Source organism: Vicia villosa, linkage group LG5 (genome assembly GCF_029867415.1).
Source record: "Vicia villosa cultivar HV-30 ecotype Madison, WI linkage group LG5, Vvil1.0, whole genome shotgun sequence".
NCBI lineage: Eukaryota > Viridiplantae > Streptophyta > Magnoliopsida > Fabales > Fabaceae > Vicia > Vicia villosa.
Genome location: NC_081184.1, coordinates 145,315,019 through 145,334,888, shown reverse-complemented (window position 1 = coordinate 145,334,888; position 19,870 = coordinate 145,315,019). Strand labels below are relative to the sequence as shown.

Below are 19,870 nucleotides of genomic sequence, written 5' to 3'. Positions count from 1 at the left end.
TTATCAATGCTGGACTTACGAGCATGTCCTCACCAAATGTGATAGGAGGGTGCAACATATCTCTGCTGGCTAGTCACAAGCAAATAAATGGAAGACCAAGAAAGCACATTCATGTGGTGTTGTGGAGTACAACAGAAGACTTGATGTGTTGATAGTAGTTAATGTCATCCGGACACCCTACATAGATCCAGAGTCCATTGTGAGTTTAATATAACTTCTCTATTTTTTGGTTATATAACTTCTTTCCTGTAGCACAATGCAATAATGGTAATTTTTGCAAAGTTATGATGGTCCCTTTGTTTTAATTTTTTTTAAAATGTTTTTTTTAAATTATTAAAAATAATTTTTAAAATATTACAAATTTATTTAAATACTTTATATAAATGAAGCCATTAATTTTGAAATTTTATAACATAAATAAATATTATTAAAAATTAAAATATACTCAAAATTATAATTATTTTTAAAAAAAATCTATTTTAAAAATGATTTTTATGAAAAACTATTAAAAATATAACTTCAAATTTAAATGTTTTTTTTGTTGCAATTTTGATATAAAAAAATTATAAAAAAAAATAAATAATTAAAATAACATTTTAAAAATAATTATTTAAAATAATTTTTTATTTGAAGTTGTTTTTTAAAGTTAAAAATATATAACGCTACAATTTTTTTTAAAAAATAGAATATATCCTTTATCTCTATTATAACAAATAAAAAATATAACATATAGTGTGCTATCACTACACGATATATAAATACCTAAAATATTAGGTCTGTTTGTTTTAGTTTTAAAAAATATATTTTTATATTTTAAAAAATAATAATAAATTTTTTAAAAAAATATTAGAAATTTTTTTAATTTTTTTTTTAAATTGAAAGACTAATTTTGATATTCCATAATATAAATATACATTATTGAAGATAAAAACATAGTCAAAATTAGAATTTTTCAAAAAATTGTATCTTGTTAAGAAATGTTGTTGGGCCTAACTCAACCCTACAAAACCGACTTGCAGGGTGAAGATTTCCCCAATTTATAAAGACATGTTCAGGTTATATATTTTTCGATGAGAGACTTTTAACACACCCCCTCACGCCTAGGACTGAACATCTGGAACATGGAAATAAATGGTGGGTGGCCCGATAGCAGAATTCTGATAGCAGGTGGCCCACCAAATTTTAAACAAGGCTCTTGATACCATGTTGAAATGCGAGAGACTAAGAGGCATTTGAATAAACCGCGTATCTTGAAAAGAACTACGAAAACTCTACGCGTTGTCGCCACCTCCGTGCGTGAGATTTACGCACCACCGCCTACAGCGCACGTGTCGGCGCGTCTGACATCGTTTCCACCGCAGCTTTCGTCGCCCCGGTCGCCTCCCTGTCGCGATTCAAGGTCGGGCCTCAGTTTTTATTTTTGACTCATGGAACATTGTGCCACAGTTCAAACAACCTCTGTTTTCTCCGGTTCCCGTGATATTCTACTTTTGTCACTTTCATCACCTGACTCGATTTTTCTCCAGGGTTTTAGATTTGCCTTCCGATATTTTTTCCATTTGTGAAAATATGGTTTTCAGATATTTTCAAGCAATGGGAGACTCGATTACCAAAGTTTCGCTTATCCCATGTGAGAAACTAATAAGGACATCTAACTACAACATATGGGTTGATGCTGTCAAGATGTGGTTTCACTATCAGGGGTTTGAAGATTACCTGACCAAAAAATTGGATGTTGTTGCCGCCGACAAACTCACTAAATGGAAACGAACGATACCACTTTATGCACTGTGTTATGGTATTCCATAACACCTAATCTCCAAGCATATTATCAAACCTTCACCACTTGCTACAAGGTATGGGAAAAGGCTAAGAAAGTCTTCTTGACGATGCTCATTGTCTACACAGTGTCATCTTGAAACTCAACCTTCTGAAGTTGGATAAGATTTTTTGTTGTTGTTTTGATACCTCAGATTTATATTAAGAATTTGAGGAGAACCCGTTGAATCATGGGGGATTTTCGCTTATGAGGCGGATAAATCCTTAAGGACAGTGTACTTACACACCTCAGGTTTATGTAATGGCTTATTATTTTGTAGGTTCAATGGATCTTATTATGAGAAGAGATGGTCGAGTTATATTGATGGTCAAATTTCTACAACAATAATTAGCAACTGTTGCGATATGTATACTTGTGTTAATTATAACTTGTGTGAAATGCTTATTTCACAAACTTATCAATAAACATATTAGCTTTCAATCTGATTTAGAAATTAATAATATGACAAATTAATTTATATTAGAAGAATAAGTTTCACTAATAAAAGTTTTTCTAACTTTCTACAATCAATTATTTGTATCTCGCCTTTTGACTATTAGAATTTTGTTTAATGCGCTTAGTTCTTCGATCAACACTTTCTTTTTTTACTACTTCTTTCTACAAAATTAATACTTTGCAAAATAAACTAGTAAAAGAGAAAGTGTTGATCAAAGATATACAAAAATTAAATCAAATTCTAACAGTCAAAGAGCGAGATACGAATAATGGGCGGAAGAAAGTTCGAAAACATTAATTAATGTAAATTATTTTCTAACATAACTTAATTTTTCATATTATTAATTTATAATTCAATTCGAAAGGTTATATATTAAATCAGGGGTTGGTAAAATACACAAAACACAAAAGATATAATAAACCCATCTTCTAAAGACATGTTGAATGAACAACATAATAGCTGTAATATAAAGTAATTACATTAACAACGAAAACAAGATCATCCACAACATATTTTTTTTATAACAACAACATACTTTAAACAACAAACAACACAGCTCAACAAAAACAAAATCATCAACATCATAATTTAAACAACATACAACATAGCTTAACAAAAACAAAATTATCAACAACGTAGAACTTTTATCAACAACAACATACGTTAAACAACATACAATATAGCTCAACAAAAACAAAATCATAAACAACATAAAACTTTTATTACAACAACATACTTTAAACAACATATAACATAACTCAATAAAAACAAAATCATCAACAAGATAGAACTTTTATCAATAACAAAATACTTTAAATAACATACAACATACCTCGGCAGAAACAAAATCATCAACAAAAACAAAATTGTCAACAACTTAGAACTTTTATCAACAACAACATAACTTAAACAATGTAAATATTTTATCAACAATAACATAACTTAAACAACATAGAACATAACTCAATAACATACAACTTTTATCATCAACAACATAGTTCATAACATAACATACCTTAAAGAACATACAACATAGCTAAAAAAAATCATCAGCATACAAATTTTATCATCAACAACATAGCTCAAGAAAACATTTACATATCCATAAAAACACATCATATCTCATAACATAAAAGGTGAAAACGTCCATGTATTTGAAATGTGAAGAGGAAGTGAAATAAATGAGTTTTGTGTAACACCTTTCCTTGATCCATAAAAGTTGAAAAAGATATGTTGGAGTTTTGTATAGACATGTTAGAGATAAGGTGTAAGAGAGTGTTAGGATTTTGTTAAAACAAAAGGGGTGTTCTGTCCTGAAAGAGAGAAATTTCACTTAAATATAAGTTATACTTTTAATAACGGTTGCTAAAAACGTCTGTGATTAAATGTAAGTATATTTCACAATGGTTTCTATTCTAGACCGTGGTAAAAGGTATTTTAATTTCTATATAAATTTTAAGATTATAAGTGACACGCCCATTTTGTAACAAAAAAAAGAAAAATGTTGATGCTGGGATTCAAAGTCTGTACGCATTTACCTATCAGTACGATTATTATTATGGATCATAGTGAAATGTCTTTTAATACAAGAAAAAATTCAGACGCCTAAATAAGAGATCTTACTTTGGTTGGCTTAACAACAGAGGTAGTAACATGTTATCTTGGGTCTATTTTGTAGTAGTGGTGCTTCAGTTTGGTTATTACTTCTTTCTCATTGCACTTTATAGGTTATTCATATTGTAGTAGTAGGCAGCTCTGAGTAAGATAAGTTAGTCTATAAAGGAGTTCATATTGAGGAGAAAGATGCAAAAGTGAGCTCTAACGTCAAGTAATACCTTCATAAGGTTGCAAATGGTCATCATAGCGGTTATGAAAGTGTTGGAGTCATTTGGTGTAATTCCCTATAATGCACATACAAGGAAGGATCTGGAGGCTAAACACATGTACAATCCACCTTCCTCCATGTTGACCACCTCATTTTCTAATTCTCCTTTAGTGGTTGAAGTTGATACTATCTTCAGGCCCATTAAGTCATTTCCCAAAGGGACTTCATGTGGTAGAGATGGTTTGCGAGCACAATATTTATTAGACACACTATGTAGAGAAGGTTCTATTATGTCTAGAGATCTCTTATGTGTAATCACTATAGTTGTTGACCTATGGATGGAAGGGAAATTCCTAATGAGTTTGGCAGAGTTCGTTGCATTCATACCCCTGACGCTGTTACTAAATCCTCATGATGGAATACAATCAATTATTGTGGGTTCTATTTGGAGGCTTTTGGTATCCAAGGTTGCAATCAAACGGGTCACTAAAGACGTGACATAATATCTCATTCCAATTTTGGGTCAGGGTATCGGGTGGTGCTGAGGCCATTTTCCATAGTGCCAAGAAGGTTTGAGCAAGTGACATAGAGATATGGATGACTCTATGACTATGCTCATGGTAGATTTCATGAATGCTTCCAACCTGGTAAATCGATCAACCATATTGCGAGATAGGAGGGTGAAACGCCCATCTGTTTCCTCGTGGGTTGAGTTTATGTATGGTAAGGCAGCAATGTTATACATTGGGTATAGGCATATGATGTCAACAACTAGAGTGCAGCAAAGTGACCAGTTAGAGCCGCTATTTTTTACTTATGTGTTACACCCACTTGTTCATCAAATCAACGATAATTGTAAGCTTATCCTTCATGCCTGGTAAGGCTGACAATGAACCAAACTAACTCAAAAATAATTCGAAACTCGATTCGAAAATTAAATCGTTGAACTAGGTTCATGAATCAAATGAGTTGAATATGAGGTAAAAACTAAGTTCGTTAACTAAATGAGCTGAACTTGAACTATACATAGGTCGACTCGTTAGGTTCATGAGTCAGTTCGATTATATATGAGATAGATTATATTGTCTTTTAAGAGTAGGTTTAAAGATTTGCTCTAAATCTTAGTATCATATTTTATTTTAATCAAACGGTTTTAATTGATAATTTATATTCTCAAGTGAGCAAAATATTTCTACAAATAATATTTCTATATTTTTTATTTAAAAATTTTTAATTTAAAATGTCATATATATATATATATATATATATATATATATATATATATATATATATATATATATATATATATATATATATATATATATATATATATATATATAAGAATAGACTTTAAGAAATTACTTTTAAGCCCGTGAAATAAGCGAGTTGAACCTAACAAGATAAATCTAACGAGTTGAACCGAGATGTTAGTGAACTTCTAACAAGTCGAGTTTGAGCTGAAAAAAAGTTTGTGATAAACTCGAACTCGAACTCAAACTCGGCCAATTCTTAACAAGTCGAGTTTGAGCTGAAAAAAAAGTTCGTCATGAACTCGAACTCAGTCAATTCTTAACGAGTCGAACTGAGCTGAGGTGAGTTCGACTCGACTCGACTCATTTCCAACCCTAATGCCTGGTATCTTGATGATGAGACCATCATAGGAGATTTAGAGGGGGTGGCTAAAGCCCTTGACCTCATTGGGAGATCAATCTAGGATTAGGTCTTAAATTGAATATTCATAAAATCGAGATATTTTGGCCTTCGGGTGATGTTAGTAGACTTCGTGGGGGAGTTGTTTCCTTCGGAAATCGGGAGGCCGATATTAGGGATGAAATTTCTTTGAGAGATTGTTATTCGTGATGAAGGCTTTATCGATGGGTTGTCCATGAAGAGAGCGAACATGGTTGTTGAGTTAATGCATCTTCTACCACAACTAAGGGATTCTTAGAGTGAACTTCTTCTACTTTGTTCTCGCATGGGTGTCGGCAAACTCTTTTTTGGCCTTAGAACGTGTCAACCTAATCATATGGAGAAAGAAACTATTTGGTTTGATCAAGAGTTGTGAAGGACGATTGAAGACATCATGGTTAGTAAATGTGTTTTCTTCGGGGACCTTCAATGGAGAGTGACTTCTTTACCTACTAGAGTTGAGGGATTAAGTTTGTATCCAGCAGTAAAGGCTCCCTCGTACACGTTTATGGCTTTTAGGGCCCAATATTGGGTGTTACAAGATCATACATTGAGAGACTATGGGATATGTGGTATGGACTTTGGTTTCGACAAAGCTTTAAATGGTCTTAGTGTTGTAATTCCATGTTTGACCTTAGTGGTTATACTAGAAAGGACATTGTCACTCCTAAAGCACAAAATGTTTTTGCGAGTGCCATTTTTAGTAAAAGTGTTCAGGACATGGATGAAAAGTATGACATGACCACGAGACAGAAATCAGTTTTTGGTTGTTTGCAAGTAGCACATGCTCATGATTTTCTCCTTGTTATCCCTATTGGTGGTCTAGACCAACATATGTCACCAGTAGAGTATTCTACCATCCTTAAATACTGACTTAGGATTCCATTATTTTCTATTGACGAGGTTGATCCTATTTGCCGCAAGGTGTATTTGGATACATTTAAGGAACACACCATTCATTGTAAGAAGCTTCAAGGATTGAAATACCCACATGACTTTGTTAGGAATATCTTATTTGATATATTTCAACGTATCGGGGTATCTTTGAAGAAAGAGGCACCTGCGAATTCTTGATTGAATCACAGTAGGGGAGATAGACACTTAGGCCATCAAATGTTCTGGTGTTCGGGTGGGTAGGAGAGAAACATGCATGTGTAGACTTGACTGAGGTTTCCCTACTAGTGAGACAGATGACCTAAGGTTTTACTATGAGACAGAGAACACTCAGTGCCACTTCAAATAAAGTGGCCAAACATAAGAAAATGTGTTATGACAATAAACATGCTTTCATACAATTTGTCTTTGAACCTTTTGAATTTCTAGTACCAGCATTAGTGAAACATTTACAGAGAGTGCAAAAGCTTATGCATAACAATATTGTATCTCCTAAAATAAATAATTTTATCGCGATACAACTTGTTGTCTGTATGTTTGTTATTTCTGTACAATTTTAAATTATATATATATTTTTATTATGATTAGAGGAAGCTTCTCATAGTTGATTCATTTGAAAGCAACTTTTATTCTTTTAATTTTCTTTACATGATTCCAAGGTAAACAAATTGATATTTTTTTTCTTTCTTTTCACCACCAATATAATTTGATTTAGGAATCAATTTTGACATCAAGTAGTTTGAACCTCCTTCTGATCACAGTTTTAAAGAATCTAACCTATCCGACGAAATTTATACGTAACACAAATGTTTATAAAAAACAAGAGCTCTATGAATTTTAATGAATAAAATTTATATTAAAATCTACCCTATGAGTGGAAGAGATAAATGAGTTACTAGTATAGTTAACTATCTGAATAGATAAGGTTAACAGACATATATAGTAGTCCTAGTGCTGGTGGGTATAGTAAATGAAAAATTACAAAATTTTATTTTTTGTAGTAAAAAAATACTTTGAAACAAATAATTTGTTCTCATATATTTTTCTCTCTTATAATTATCTGATTGAGAAGTAAGAAGAGGGAAAATTCAGGAAGCAAGGAAATGGGAAGGATAGTATGGATCCTCATCTCTCTCTCACTGTCTCTTCTCGCCACTCTCGTTAGATCTGATTCCTCCGATCACCGTTACAACGACGGCGATTCCGTTCCTCTCTACGCCAACAAAGTCGGTCCGTTTCACAATCCCAGGTTCGCACTTCCTTTCTCCGATCTGCCTCCGATTTCACCCTCGTCGTCAATATCCGATCTAGGTTGTTTTAATTTCTTATTTTTTCTTCTGATTTATCGTTTGTTTGATTGATTTCAGTGAAACGTATCGGTACCTTGACCTTCCATTCTGTGTAACAGGTAACAATATTCATCAGCTTTTGTTATTTATTATTTATTATTGCTTCATTTTAATATACAATTCTTAAATGAGTGCCTTCGAATTTAGGTCGTGAGAAAGAGAAGACTGAAGCGCTCGGCGAGGTTTTGAATGGAGATCGGCTTGTTAGTGCTCCATATGAACTTCATTTTAAGAAGGAGAAAGACTCTAATGTTGTTTGCAAGAAGAAGCTTACACGGGAGGAAGTTGCGCAGTTCCGAGAAGCGGTTAAGAAGGATTATTATTTCCAAATGTATTATGATGACTTGCCTATTTGGGGATTTATTGGTACGGTTGACAAAGAAGGAAAGAGTGATCCTAGCGAGTATAAGTATTTTCTTTATAAGCATATTCAGTTTGATGTTTTGTATAATAAGGATCGCGTGATTGAAATTAGTGCTAGAATGGATCCTCATTCTGTGGTGGATGTGACGGAGGATAAGGAAGTTGATGTTGAGTTTATGTATACTGTGAAATGGAAGGAAACGGAAATTCCTTTTGAGAAGAGAATGGAGAAATACTCACAATCTTCTTCTCTCCCGCATCACTTGGAGATTCACTGGTTCTCCATTATAAACTCGTGTGTAACGGTTCTTCTTTTGACTGGTTTCCTGGCAACCATTCTCATGCGCGTCTTGAAGAATGATTTTATGAAGTATGACTTGCTTGCTCATTGTTCACTGGATTGTCATCCTATTGCCTATATATAACATTGGTTTAATAACCTTTTTATTTGCTTCAATTTTATTTAGATATGCTCAAGACGAGGAAGCTGCTGATGATCAAGAGGAGACAGGATGGAAGTATATTCATGGTGATGTTTTCCGGTTTCCTAAGTACAAGTCCATATTCGCAGCTGCCCTTGGTTCTGGAACTCAGTTATTCACTCTGTAAGAATCTGTTGATGGGTCTTATTATTCCCTTTTTGGTTGAAGCTTTGTTTCTATTATAAGTTATAAAATTAAGAACATATCATTTTCTATTTGTTTTTTCTTGTGCAGCACAATCTTCATTTTTATGCTTGCACTGGTTGGTGTATTCTATCCCTACAACCGAGGAGCTTTATTTACTGCACTGGTGGTTATTTATGCTCTCACATCTGGCATTGCTGGATATACTGCTACTTCATTCTATATACAACTTGAAGGGACTAATTGGGTATATATGAATTGCTTGCATTGATTATTGCACTGTTTGATTGTATTAGTTAATTTAATTCTTGTGAAATGGAATTAGTGTTATACTTATATTTACACACTTGTTTCTTGTTTGACAGGTTAGAAATTTATTGCTGACAGGATGCCTCTTCTGTGGCCCTCTTTTCCTTATGTTCTGTTTCCTTAACACAGTTGCAATTGCTTATAGTGCAACCGCCGCCCTTCCTTTTGGCACAATTTGTGTGATAGTCCTAATCTGGACGCTTGTAACTTCGCCATTACTTGTGTTGGGTGGCATTGCCGGTAAAAATAGTAAAACAGAGTTCCAAGCACCTGTCCGCACTACAAAATATCCCCGAGAAATTCCACCTCTACCTTGGTACCGAAGCACCCTTCCACAGATGGCAATGGCAGGATTTCTCCCTTTCAGTGCTATCTACATAGAATTGTACTACATTTTTGCTAGTGTGTGGGGCCACAGGATTTATACTATCTACAGCATACTCTTCATTGTCTTTATTATTCTGTTGATTGTCACTGCTTTTATTACTGTGGCTTTGACATACTTTCAACTTGCTGCGGAAGATCATGAATGGTGGTGGAGGTATGTAACTTATCTTATAAAAAATGCTTTATTGTACGAACTTGTATCAAGCACTAATGATGTGGTGATTTCTAGTAAAACCGAAGCTTACGTTTTTCTATTTTTAATTTTTTTAATTTTTTTAAAATCAATAGTCAGACATGTTTTCGTGTGTTTTATGCGGTTTGCTATTCGTACTGCATAGCAACGCTTCTCACCTTATTGCTACTTTCCACCATAGTTGTTTTTTTTCGAGTTTTTTTGTTTGTATGATACGATTTTTTTCCGTAGTTCTTAGGTTAAACGAATATAAATCTTTGCACAGGAAAAGGGGGTCAAACTAGAAGCTTATTATTGTATTTTTACTACGAATGTAGGAAACAAGATTTCAAGAAATAAAGTTTCTATCTTTACTTTTTGTTTAAAACATTCCATATAAAAGCTGGACTATATCCATATTCACATATTTTGTAAATAAAATATCAAAAAGCTTAAGAATAAAGATCATAAATGTAAATATTAAATCATAATGAGTAGCACTAGTAATAATAATTGTTGTTCATTTTCTTTCTTAATTTTTCTCCGTTGTCATCTATCTTCTCATCTTGTTTTTTTTATAAGCAATCTCATCTTGTTAATTTGGCTCCCTCAACATCGAGGAACACACATGTTAAATGAACCTAAATAATCAGATTTGTGCAATTTATGTTTCATTCCTAAATCCCACTTAGTCGGGCATATATTCAGGGAGATGTTAATTCTAGATTGACATGTACTCTAAAGCATGGGTGCCTGTAAAACTATGAAATACCCGTATGGTACTCGCCTGTACATTCTTTTTCCACATTACTCTGTGAATGTGAAATTTGTGGCTTCTCATATATTAATACATAAATAATATAATATTCTTTGTGTGTTTGAGTTTCTTTGTTGTTCTAACCAAACATAGTTTTTGACTTTTTAGTCTTTTATTGTGATGTTTTGTTATTAATTGAGCAATTTAGCTCATGTTATATTATGTAAAAAAACTCTTATGTTTTTGACGTACCCATACCTTGATTTTTCTTCTTCAAAATGACGTATCTTGTACTCAGTATCTGTGCATAATAGAAGATGCTACAATAATGCGTGCATGTTATTTGTGTGATGTATATTTTGATGTTTTAAAAACCAAACCAAAGATCAACCCAGTTTCACTCTAATACTGTTCAACTGGTCTGATTTTTAGAACATTAGTACATCTAACCAGATTTTGTAGAGAATTGGTTAAAAGCCTTGGACTTATGTTAGCGAGTCTGTGGTTGGTTGTACCTCCAATTTGTGGCCTAGTATTTGTCAAGCTTCACTGATATGGAAGGGTCAATTTCCTTCGTCCCTTTTCCCTCATTAGTCGCCTTCAAAAACATAGTCTGAGTTATCCCAACAAGTAATGCTCGTCATCAGCGCAGGAACAGTTTAGGATTTTTTTTTAATCTTTTTACAACAGTTATCTTTTCAACTTCAGCATGTAAGTATGTTGCTGCATGGTAGTCAAAATTAAGATTCTATTTAGGGTTTGAAAGGTGAGTGGAAATTGTAAACCGTTTGATTATAACACATCATTTCGTCAAAGGTATATGATTTTTATTACCATGTTTATTTTATGAGTTCTCTATAAAAGGCCCCGTGTCAGTTATATTATCTGTCTGTCTCTTGTCCTTTTTTCCTCTCCTTGTCCATGCTGTCTCCTTTCTTCCCTTTCCAATTTCCATTCTGAATGAACCAGTAACATAATGAATCAGTATTCAGTTACAATTTACTTGAGAGTTTTTTTAAAAAATTCCACATGGCTTACTGTTTTTCGATGAGTCTCAATGTGGGGTGGTAAAAAGCCAACATGAAAGTAAGGCTTGTGTGGCAAATGTAAAAATGTTATGATGAGTGTGTGGAATAATAATTAGAGAAAAAGTAAGATAGCTTCCAGTGTTTAATAGATGGTAAGAGTCTTTTGTTAGGTAATTTGGACATATGTGAAAAAGATCTTAAGAATCACCGATAAGAAAGAAGTGTACATTAAATGGAGGGTAATCTAATTAAACTTTAAAACACACCATGAAAAGAAACATGGGTTCAAATGGTCTATCATTTAATTATTTCATGATAGGAAATTATAGCATCATTAGATTCATGTAGTTAACATTAGCCAGCGAGAAATGACTCTGATTTCCATTTATACATCTTCCCCCATATATTTGATATGTCAGTTTTGTGCAAAACGAATAATTATCATATACGTTACATATTTTCTGTTGATTTTTTTTAGATGATATTCTTTGGTGATGCATGTGGACATGTTGTCCAAATCAAGCTGTGTCATCTTGCATAAGATCGGAAGGGGGTAGCAAGATTGTCAAAACATAAGATCAAAAGATTCTACCCAATTTTTTGGTCTGGTTGAGAGGGGTAGCAAGATCCTAAAACAATAAGATCTTAACAAAAATCGTAACATCCTACTAAATTAAAAAAACTATATATTTGAAGTATTTTTAGTGTTTTGGTAGGCAAGTGTATTTATGGAAACATAACCCTTTTTTTTATATTCTTTAGACATGTATGATTGAATTTTTTACGCTTCATTACTATTTATCACAATAGACATTTGTTAGAAATAAGATACATATTTGGCCCATTACTTGGTTTATCATAAGTCCATTATGTAAAACAAAGCTTACAACTGAGATGTTTATTCTCTAAACCCTATATAAAAACTTCATTATAAAATTTTAAGTTGGTTTATTTGTCGGAGTTTATAACCTGCCACAGGCTTGGCCTTACACTTGGGGTCTGATCTTATACTTCATTGACCCAAAATTTAAGAACGAGCCTATGCCTGCCGGTATGGACCAAGGACTGGTCCTGCTCATACATTGAAATGTATTGTTAGAGTTAATTTCAGCATTTCTAAACTAACATTTTTTTTTCTTTCTGAGATGTGAAAAGGCTTAGCCAGTTTTATTATTATGTTCGTATTAATTTTTTCTTTCATTACCAAGTGATATTCTGAATCTTTTGACAGTAGTTGCTTTTCATACACTGTAGTCTGTACATTTAGTTTAGCTATGCTGACATGGGTGTTTTTCTCCTGATATTGATGTTGTTTTTGTTTCTCCATAGGTCTTTTCTTTGTGGTGGATCAACCGGCTTATTCATTTATGGCTACTGCTTGTATTATTACTATGCACGGTCAGACATGTCTGGTTTTATGCAAACTTCGTTCTTCTTCGGTTACATGTCCTGCATCTGCTATGGCTTCTTTCTCATGCTCGGTAGCGTTGGTTTCCGTGCTTCCCTGCTCTTTGTCCGCCATATATACAGGTCCATCAAGTGTGAGTAGTCGTGGTTGAATGTTATGGTGGTAAGTTTACATTATTGGTGTTAGGTAATGAGAAAAGGGCTATGAATTTGTTTTCCTTTTTTCCTGTCATAAGGTAGATTATATAGTGTACCTGATAACAAGAGAAGCTTTGACTCTTCTGAATTAGTGTCATGTTATCTCTGTTGTTTAATTTGCACAGGCTTGACACTTGAGGAAGATTTTTGAACCCTGGGGTTTATATGTTTTATTACTGTAGTTACTGAAATTTATTTAATGTAGATTGTACTAATTAATATTTCTATCTGCTTTATGATATTTGCCATTTAATCTTATATGCTTTATGCTTTAAAAAAATATTCCATTTGTTTCAATTTCAACTTTCAGCTATAGGGATTTGAACATGTCAACATTCAGCTATAAGGAAAAATAAGAAGTCAATGCATAATTTATTTTTTATTAACAAGATGGCAAGCAATCACTGCCACCCCCACTTTGTTATTGTCGACTTGTTACAATATTTGTTGTTGTTTCTGAACAGTATAGATCCACCAATTGCTTCTTCTATGCGTGACACAAGTAATATTTTTTTAAAGCACGGTGAAGGGAAAAATTATACTTATGTCGAAAGGGTGAAATTAAAGCAAATTAATGATTCTTGTTCACCATATGTAGGGTATCACATATACGAAAAGGCAATCATAAGGCATGCTCAAAGAATCAACTTTAAAGAACCACCATTTTAAAACTTAAAATTGTCTTTCTCAAATTTGGAAGTATATTGTCTTTCTCAAATCAGAAAGTATATTTCTGCACACACCTCAAATACACAACATTAGTAAGTGAGTCATCCATCTTCATTTTGTCATAAATTAGTATGAAGATGCATCTTTGTAAAATTAATGGAAGTATAGTTCTATAATAACTCTTAGACAGTAAGATTGTTATAAATTTGACATTTTTTATTTATAATTTCTTATATTATAGGTCATTTATACTAAATATACTATCATAATAATTTTTGTATCAAGAGCTTTAGAAATACATGGTTTTCGCCTAAGTAGAGGTAAGGTGGGATATAAGGGATATAAGTTTAGCAAAATGAGAAGTGTTTCTAACTTAGAGGTGAAAGTTGTAGACTATTTCTTCTCACAAGTCATACGATTTAAATATCTTAGGTTAGTAATACAAAATGATGGAGAAATAGAAGGGGATATAAACCATGTATTTCAAGGAGGGTGATTGAAAAGGAGGAGAAGTTCAGGAATTTTATGTGCTTAAAGGTTCAAGTTGAAGGAAAAATTTATCGGATTGCGGTAAGACCTGTGATGTTGTATGAGACAGAATGTTGGACCTTAAGAATCAACACGAGAATAAAATAAGTGTAGTAGAGATGAGGTTGTTGTGTTGGATGTGTGATAACTCTAGACATGATAAGGTTTGAAATGACAATATTAGAGAGAGTGTCGGGGTAGTACCTATAGTAGAAACAATATTGGAAAATAGACTACAGTGATTTGAGCATATAAAGAGAAGACCTATAGATTCTGTGATAAGGAGATTAGATTAGATGGAGAGAAATTAAATAGTTAGAGGGAGAGGAATACTTAGGAAAGACTATAAGAGAAGTTATTAAGAAAGACTCTGACATTAATAATTTGGATAAAGCATGACCCTGAATAGAAGATTATGGCATAAATTGATCATGTTGCCGACCTGTTAGCCTAAGAATTTTAGTTTAACATTTTGACATGAAAGTGTGATACAAAGTATGAGATCACTAAGTATAAAATGACCTAGCTATAATTTCGATATTTGATTACTTCGATTAAGGTGGTAAGTTCGACTCGCCTATCAGGTGTTTTGGGACTTAATATATTCTTGAGTTCAAAGATCAGATGACCTAGAAACTTACTAAGTCTGGTTTGTAGGAATATCAAGAACATATTCACAAGATTAGGATCAATCTCTCTTTAAAATATGTTCAAAATTTCAAAAAGGTTTGCAGTGATTTGGCATATTCGACAAGGGTAGTTAGAAGGTTTTCGATAGAGGCAGTCAGAAGATTTAAGGGTAGTTGTCGATATTGGTGGCAGTTTCCAGCAGTTCAATAACTAAAGACACGTGGAAGTGAAGCACGAGACAAAATGCCACACAATGGTGTACATGTCGAACACTGAAGAGTTGACCGTTACGATATTTACTAAAGTTTAGTAATAAGTCGAGTTCATTCATGTAATAAGTGTTAAACAATCTTTTGTACCATTCGACATGTTACTGTTAAACAATCTTATTCGTTAGCTCTAATCTTCAAGCAAACACATTTTCTCAAACTTTCTGCACAAATTATCCATAAGTTTTTTTCGACTTTAATCTCTTAAGTGAATGAAAACTTGTGATTTAATTTACTCAAACCACCAGTAAATAAATTAGCACGTCCGGTGAGACCTTTTTGTCCAAGAAATTTAAATTTTTGCAGAAAAGTGTGTATGTTATTGTTCATTTTGTTCTTCATAAATGAAATATGCTCAATGTTTGAGTGTTTTTGCGTCTAAGAAGTGGTAAACTCTTGTTGAGATGAAACATCCAAAAAATGCTTCAATTTCCCAGAATGATGCTCCAAATACAAAAGAACAACCAATCGAAGCGACGGTTGGTGGTGCAGGTACTTCAACATTTGTTGGAGTAACCGCTCCTTTCATGAGTTAAATGTAAGTTTCGACGACATTATCAAAAGTGGTGGTTCCCCTACCACAAATACCGAGTATTCCAATAACTCACAGGATTACACAAACTACTATAGGATGTCCTAGATCTTCTTTCCTCCCAAGCTTTACGCTGCCCCAGGTAGTAGAGAATATCCATATGGCATGCCAACTACAATGATGATAGGCCTATAAACTAATGCATCTATGTATGTAGATAATGCAATGACTATTGTGTCTCATCTAAATCCACACTTAGCATCAGGATCTGCTATAAACAATCCTAGTTGAATGACACAAGTACAAACTCAAGGAGGGTTATGATATATCCCTCAAGTTATGACCACCCCTAACTACTAATTCCATCTTGTCCGTGAGGCAATAAATGTATGAAAGTAACCATGATATGGTGAATATGCTTACACAAAAAATCAGTACTGTGTTTAATCCTTTGATTCAAAACAAAAACCACACTTATCAATAATTGGTGCATCAAATGGGTCTAATTGTTGATTTCTTTGGTGCTTCTCAAGCACCAACTTAGCCAGTCCTACTAACCAAGTGCTACAACAAGTTATGCCTCGACTTGTCGAACAACCCATGCCTAGGGTAGTCGGAGATGACGTTGGTCAAAATGCCTAGGATCCTATGTTGCGTGTCAAGCAATTTGGATAAGATCTGTGCTGGAAGAGATGAAGGTTGAAGTGAATAAACCTCTGGTGTTGCAGATCGACAACAAGTCAACAATAATCTTGCAAAAATTCCAATTATACATGGAAAGAGTAAGCACATTGAGGATAGGTTTCATTTCTTGAGGGAGAAGGTAAATTGCAATGAACTTGAAGTGAGACATTGTTCGAGTGAAGCACAGTTGACCGACATTTTCACCAAAGGTATGAAGATTGAAAAATTCCTAAATTTGAGAAAGAAATTAAGAATAGTTCAGATCCACTATAATTAGCGTATGTTCGACAACTTGAATTATAGGGGAGTATGTTGTAATATAATCCCAAATTGTGTTACCCAAGCTCAAAGATAATTAGGTTTAGAGTTTGTTATTTAGTATACAAGTTAGTTAATTGTATATCAATAAGACATCTGTAATTTTCATCATTCAATAATATCAATTCTTACTTTTTTATTCTCTCTCTTTTCACTCAAAATGCTTCACGCACTAACAAAGTGCACACAAGTCTATGCACTATCAAAAGTATTTTTCACCGTTGATATTTTAGGCGTGTGATTATTTTTGTTTTAACCTATACTCACTACCAAAACGTATAGTATACATTTATTATATTTAATAATTTATTTAATAATTTAAAGGGTTAATACTACTTTACCCCCTGCCATATAAGCGAGATTCGGTTTACCCCCCTCTAAAAAAAAATATTGGACAAACCTTGCAAAATAAAGATTCCATCAATATTGACCCTGATCAGTTTTCTTGGCCAAGATTCTTAGAATCTTGCCTACGTGGCATTTTTGGTAGTGCTGACTGTACAACACATAAGCAATGTGGCACAATCAGCACTGCCACGTGGAATTTATTTTTTTTGAAATTTTTTTTTTTGAAATTTTTTTTTAAAATTAATATTTTTTTTTTTAAAAAATTAATATTTTTTTAAAAAAAAATTTAATATTTTTTTACGTTTTTAAAAAATATTTGACAGTACCTGCGGATTTAAAAATACCTGCGGATTCACCAACGGATTTGACAATACCTGCGGATTTACCTACGAATTTGACAATACCTGGGGATTTACCTGCGAATTTACCTGCGGATTTACCTACGAATTTGACAATACCTGCGAATTTACCTGCGAATTTGACAATACTTGCGGATTTACCTACGAATTTGACAATACCTGCGGATTTACCTACGGATTTAAAAATACCTGCGGATTTACCTACGGATTTGACAATACCTGCGGATTTAACTACGAATTTAAAATTACCTGCGGATTTACCTTTAAAAATACATGCGGATTTACCTGCGAATTTGACAATACCTGTGGATTTACCTACGGATTTGAAAATACCTGCGAATTTATATATAATAAAAATAAATTTTAAAAATAATAAAAAAAAATAGTAAAACAATTTTGGAAAAAAAATTTAAAAAAAAATTAATAAAAGCGTAAATTTTTTTTAATTTTTCCAATTTTTTATAATTCTTTTTCAATTTTTTTATAATTTATATATAATAAAAACGTAAAAAAAATATTAATTTTTTTTTTAAAAAAAAAAATTAAAAAAATCAACAAAATTAATAAAAAAATTTTTAAAAAATATTAAATTTTTATTAAAAAAAAATTAAAAAAAAAAATCCACGTGGCAGTGCTGACTGTGTCACATAAGCAATGTGCTGTACAGTCAGCACTACCAAAAATGCCACGTAGGCAAGATTCTAAGAATCTTGGCCAAAAAAACTGATCAGGGTCAAATTTGATGGAATCTTTATTTTGCAAGGTTTGTCCAATAAGTTTTTTTTTTTAGAGGAGGGTAAACCGAATCTCGCTTATATGGCAGGGGGGTAAAGTAGTACTAACCCTAATTTAAAATTTAAAAATTTTAAATGCAATATAAATAACTCTATCCATTTTTTAAGGTGAGTAACTGAGAATTCTCCACCGGAGAATTAACAAGTCACATGTATTCATAAAGATAAAAATTCAATTATTTTTCCTCTATTCATTTGGCATGCTTCACTATCATGCATGTTTAACATATTAATACCTTCCTGGGTTCGTCTTAATCAACATCATGTTCCTTGCGCCTCTACTTGTCCATTCTGCGACATTTCTGAGGAGGATGATTGGCACGTCTTCTTCGGGTGTCCTGAAACTAATTTTTGTTGGAGGATAGCATGTTTGCATGATACTGTGGCACCTTTTATTATTCAATATCGTGACATAAAATCTCTTATTTTGATGGTGTGTAGTGAGGTGGATAGAAAGGTGGCTGGCCGTTTTGCGGTTATGATTGACATGTTATGGCATAATAGAAATAATTTTATTTGGAATAATGAAAAGGAGGAGGCTTGTAGACTCGGTTGGTTAGCTTTTCACATGTGGCAGGAGTGGTTTATGGCACAAAATATTCAAGAGACCGCCCCCCTAATTTGCATCGTTGGTTCCCCCCCTTTGGATTGGCTCAAGTGCAACGTAGATGCGGATTTCAATAGCAGTCATCGAACTACCAATAGAGGTTGGTGTATCCGAGATAGTATGGGGAATTTTATCCAGGCGGGGGTTGCTTGGGATGTTGGTAATGTATTTGTTCTTGAAGTGGAGGCGCTGGCATTAAAAGAAGCTATCCAAGGAGCTTTAGCTAATCATCTCGATCATGTAATTTTTGAGAGTGATTCGTAGAAGGTGGTGCAAGCTATCCGGTCCAGTGTTATTGGAGGTTCCGAGTTTTCTTTTATTATTCGTTCTATTAAACTTTTATTACTTGGTTTCCCAAACTTTAAGGTAGAATTTATTAGGCGTCAAGCGAATATGGCTGCTCATCGTTTAACAAAGACGGCCAATTTTTAGGCTCGACGTAGTTACATGAATGAAAGAAGTTAGTTTTATTTTGGTAAAAAAAAAAAATGCTGTATTAAACTTTAATTATTAGATTGGCTTAAAGTGAACCGTTATGTTTTAATAATTTTTTTCAATAAATACATTGAGATAGATCAATTATTAGTTTTTTTTTTTTAACTTATAGGACTGTATGCTCTATTCCACGACGTATTCATAATATTGGTTAATATAATGAGTAAGTTGTAAGCAAATAGTGTCGTGCTAAAAGAAAAGAGCATACTCTCTCTGTTCCATAATGAGTGACCCATTTGGAATAATTTAGTGTCTCAAAATGAATGACCCATTTCAATTTTCAATAATTTTTTTCCTATTTTACCCTCTAATTAATTAAACTTTCACAATTTTCAATACATGATTAGGGGTACTATA

At 33.0% G+C, this 19,870-nt stretch overlaps 1 protein-coding gene across 1 annotated transcript; it reads left to right on the top strand.

The window, feature by feature from the left end:
• Positions 1 to 7,730: 7,730 nt before the first annotated feature.
• On the top strand, positions 7,731 to 13,505 carry LOC131602975 (transmembrane 9 superfamily member 3). Its single transcript, XM_058875211.1, has 7 exons — positions 7,731 to 7,933; positions 8,052 to 8,092; positions 8,181 to 8,766; positions 8,864 to 9,001; positions 9,113 to 9,269; positions 9,388 to 9,872; positions 13,005 to 13,505. The coding sequence occupies exons 1-7, from the start codon at positions 7,788 to 7,790 to the stop codon at positions 13,222 to 13,224; spliced, it is 1,773 nt and encodes a 590-aa protein (XP_058731194.1). The 5' UTR covers positions 7,731 to 7,787; the 3' UTR covers positions 13,225 to 13,505.
• The last annotated feature ends 6,365 nt before the right edge of the window (positions 13,506 to 19,870 follow it).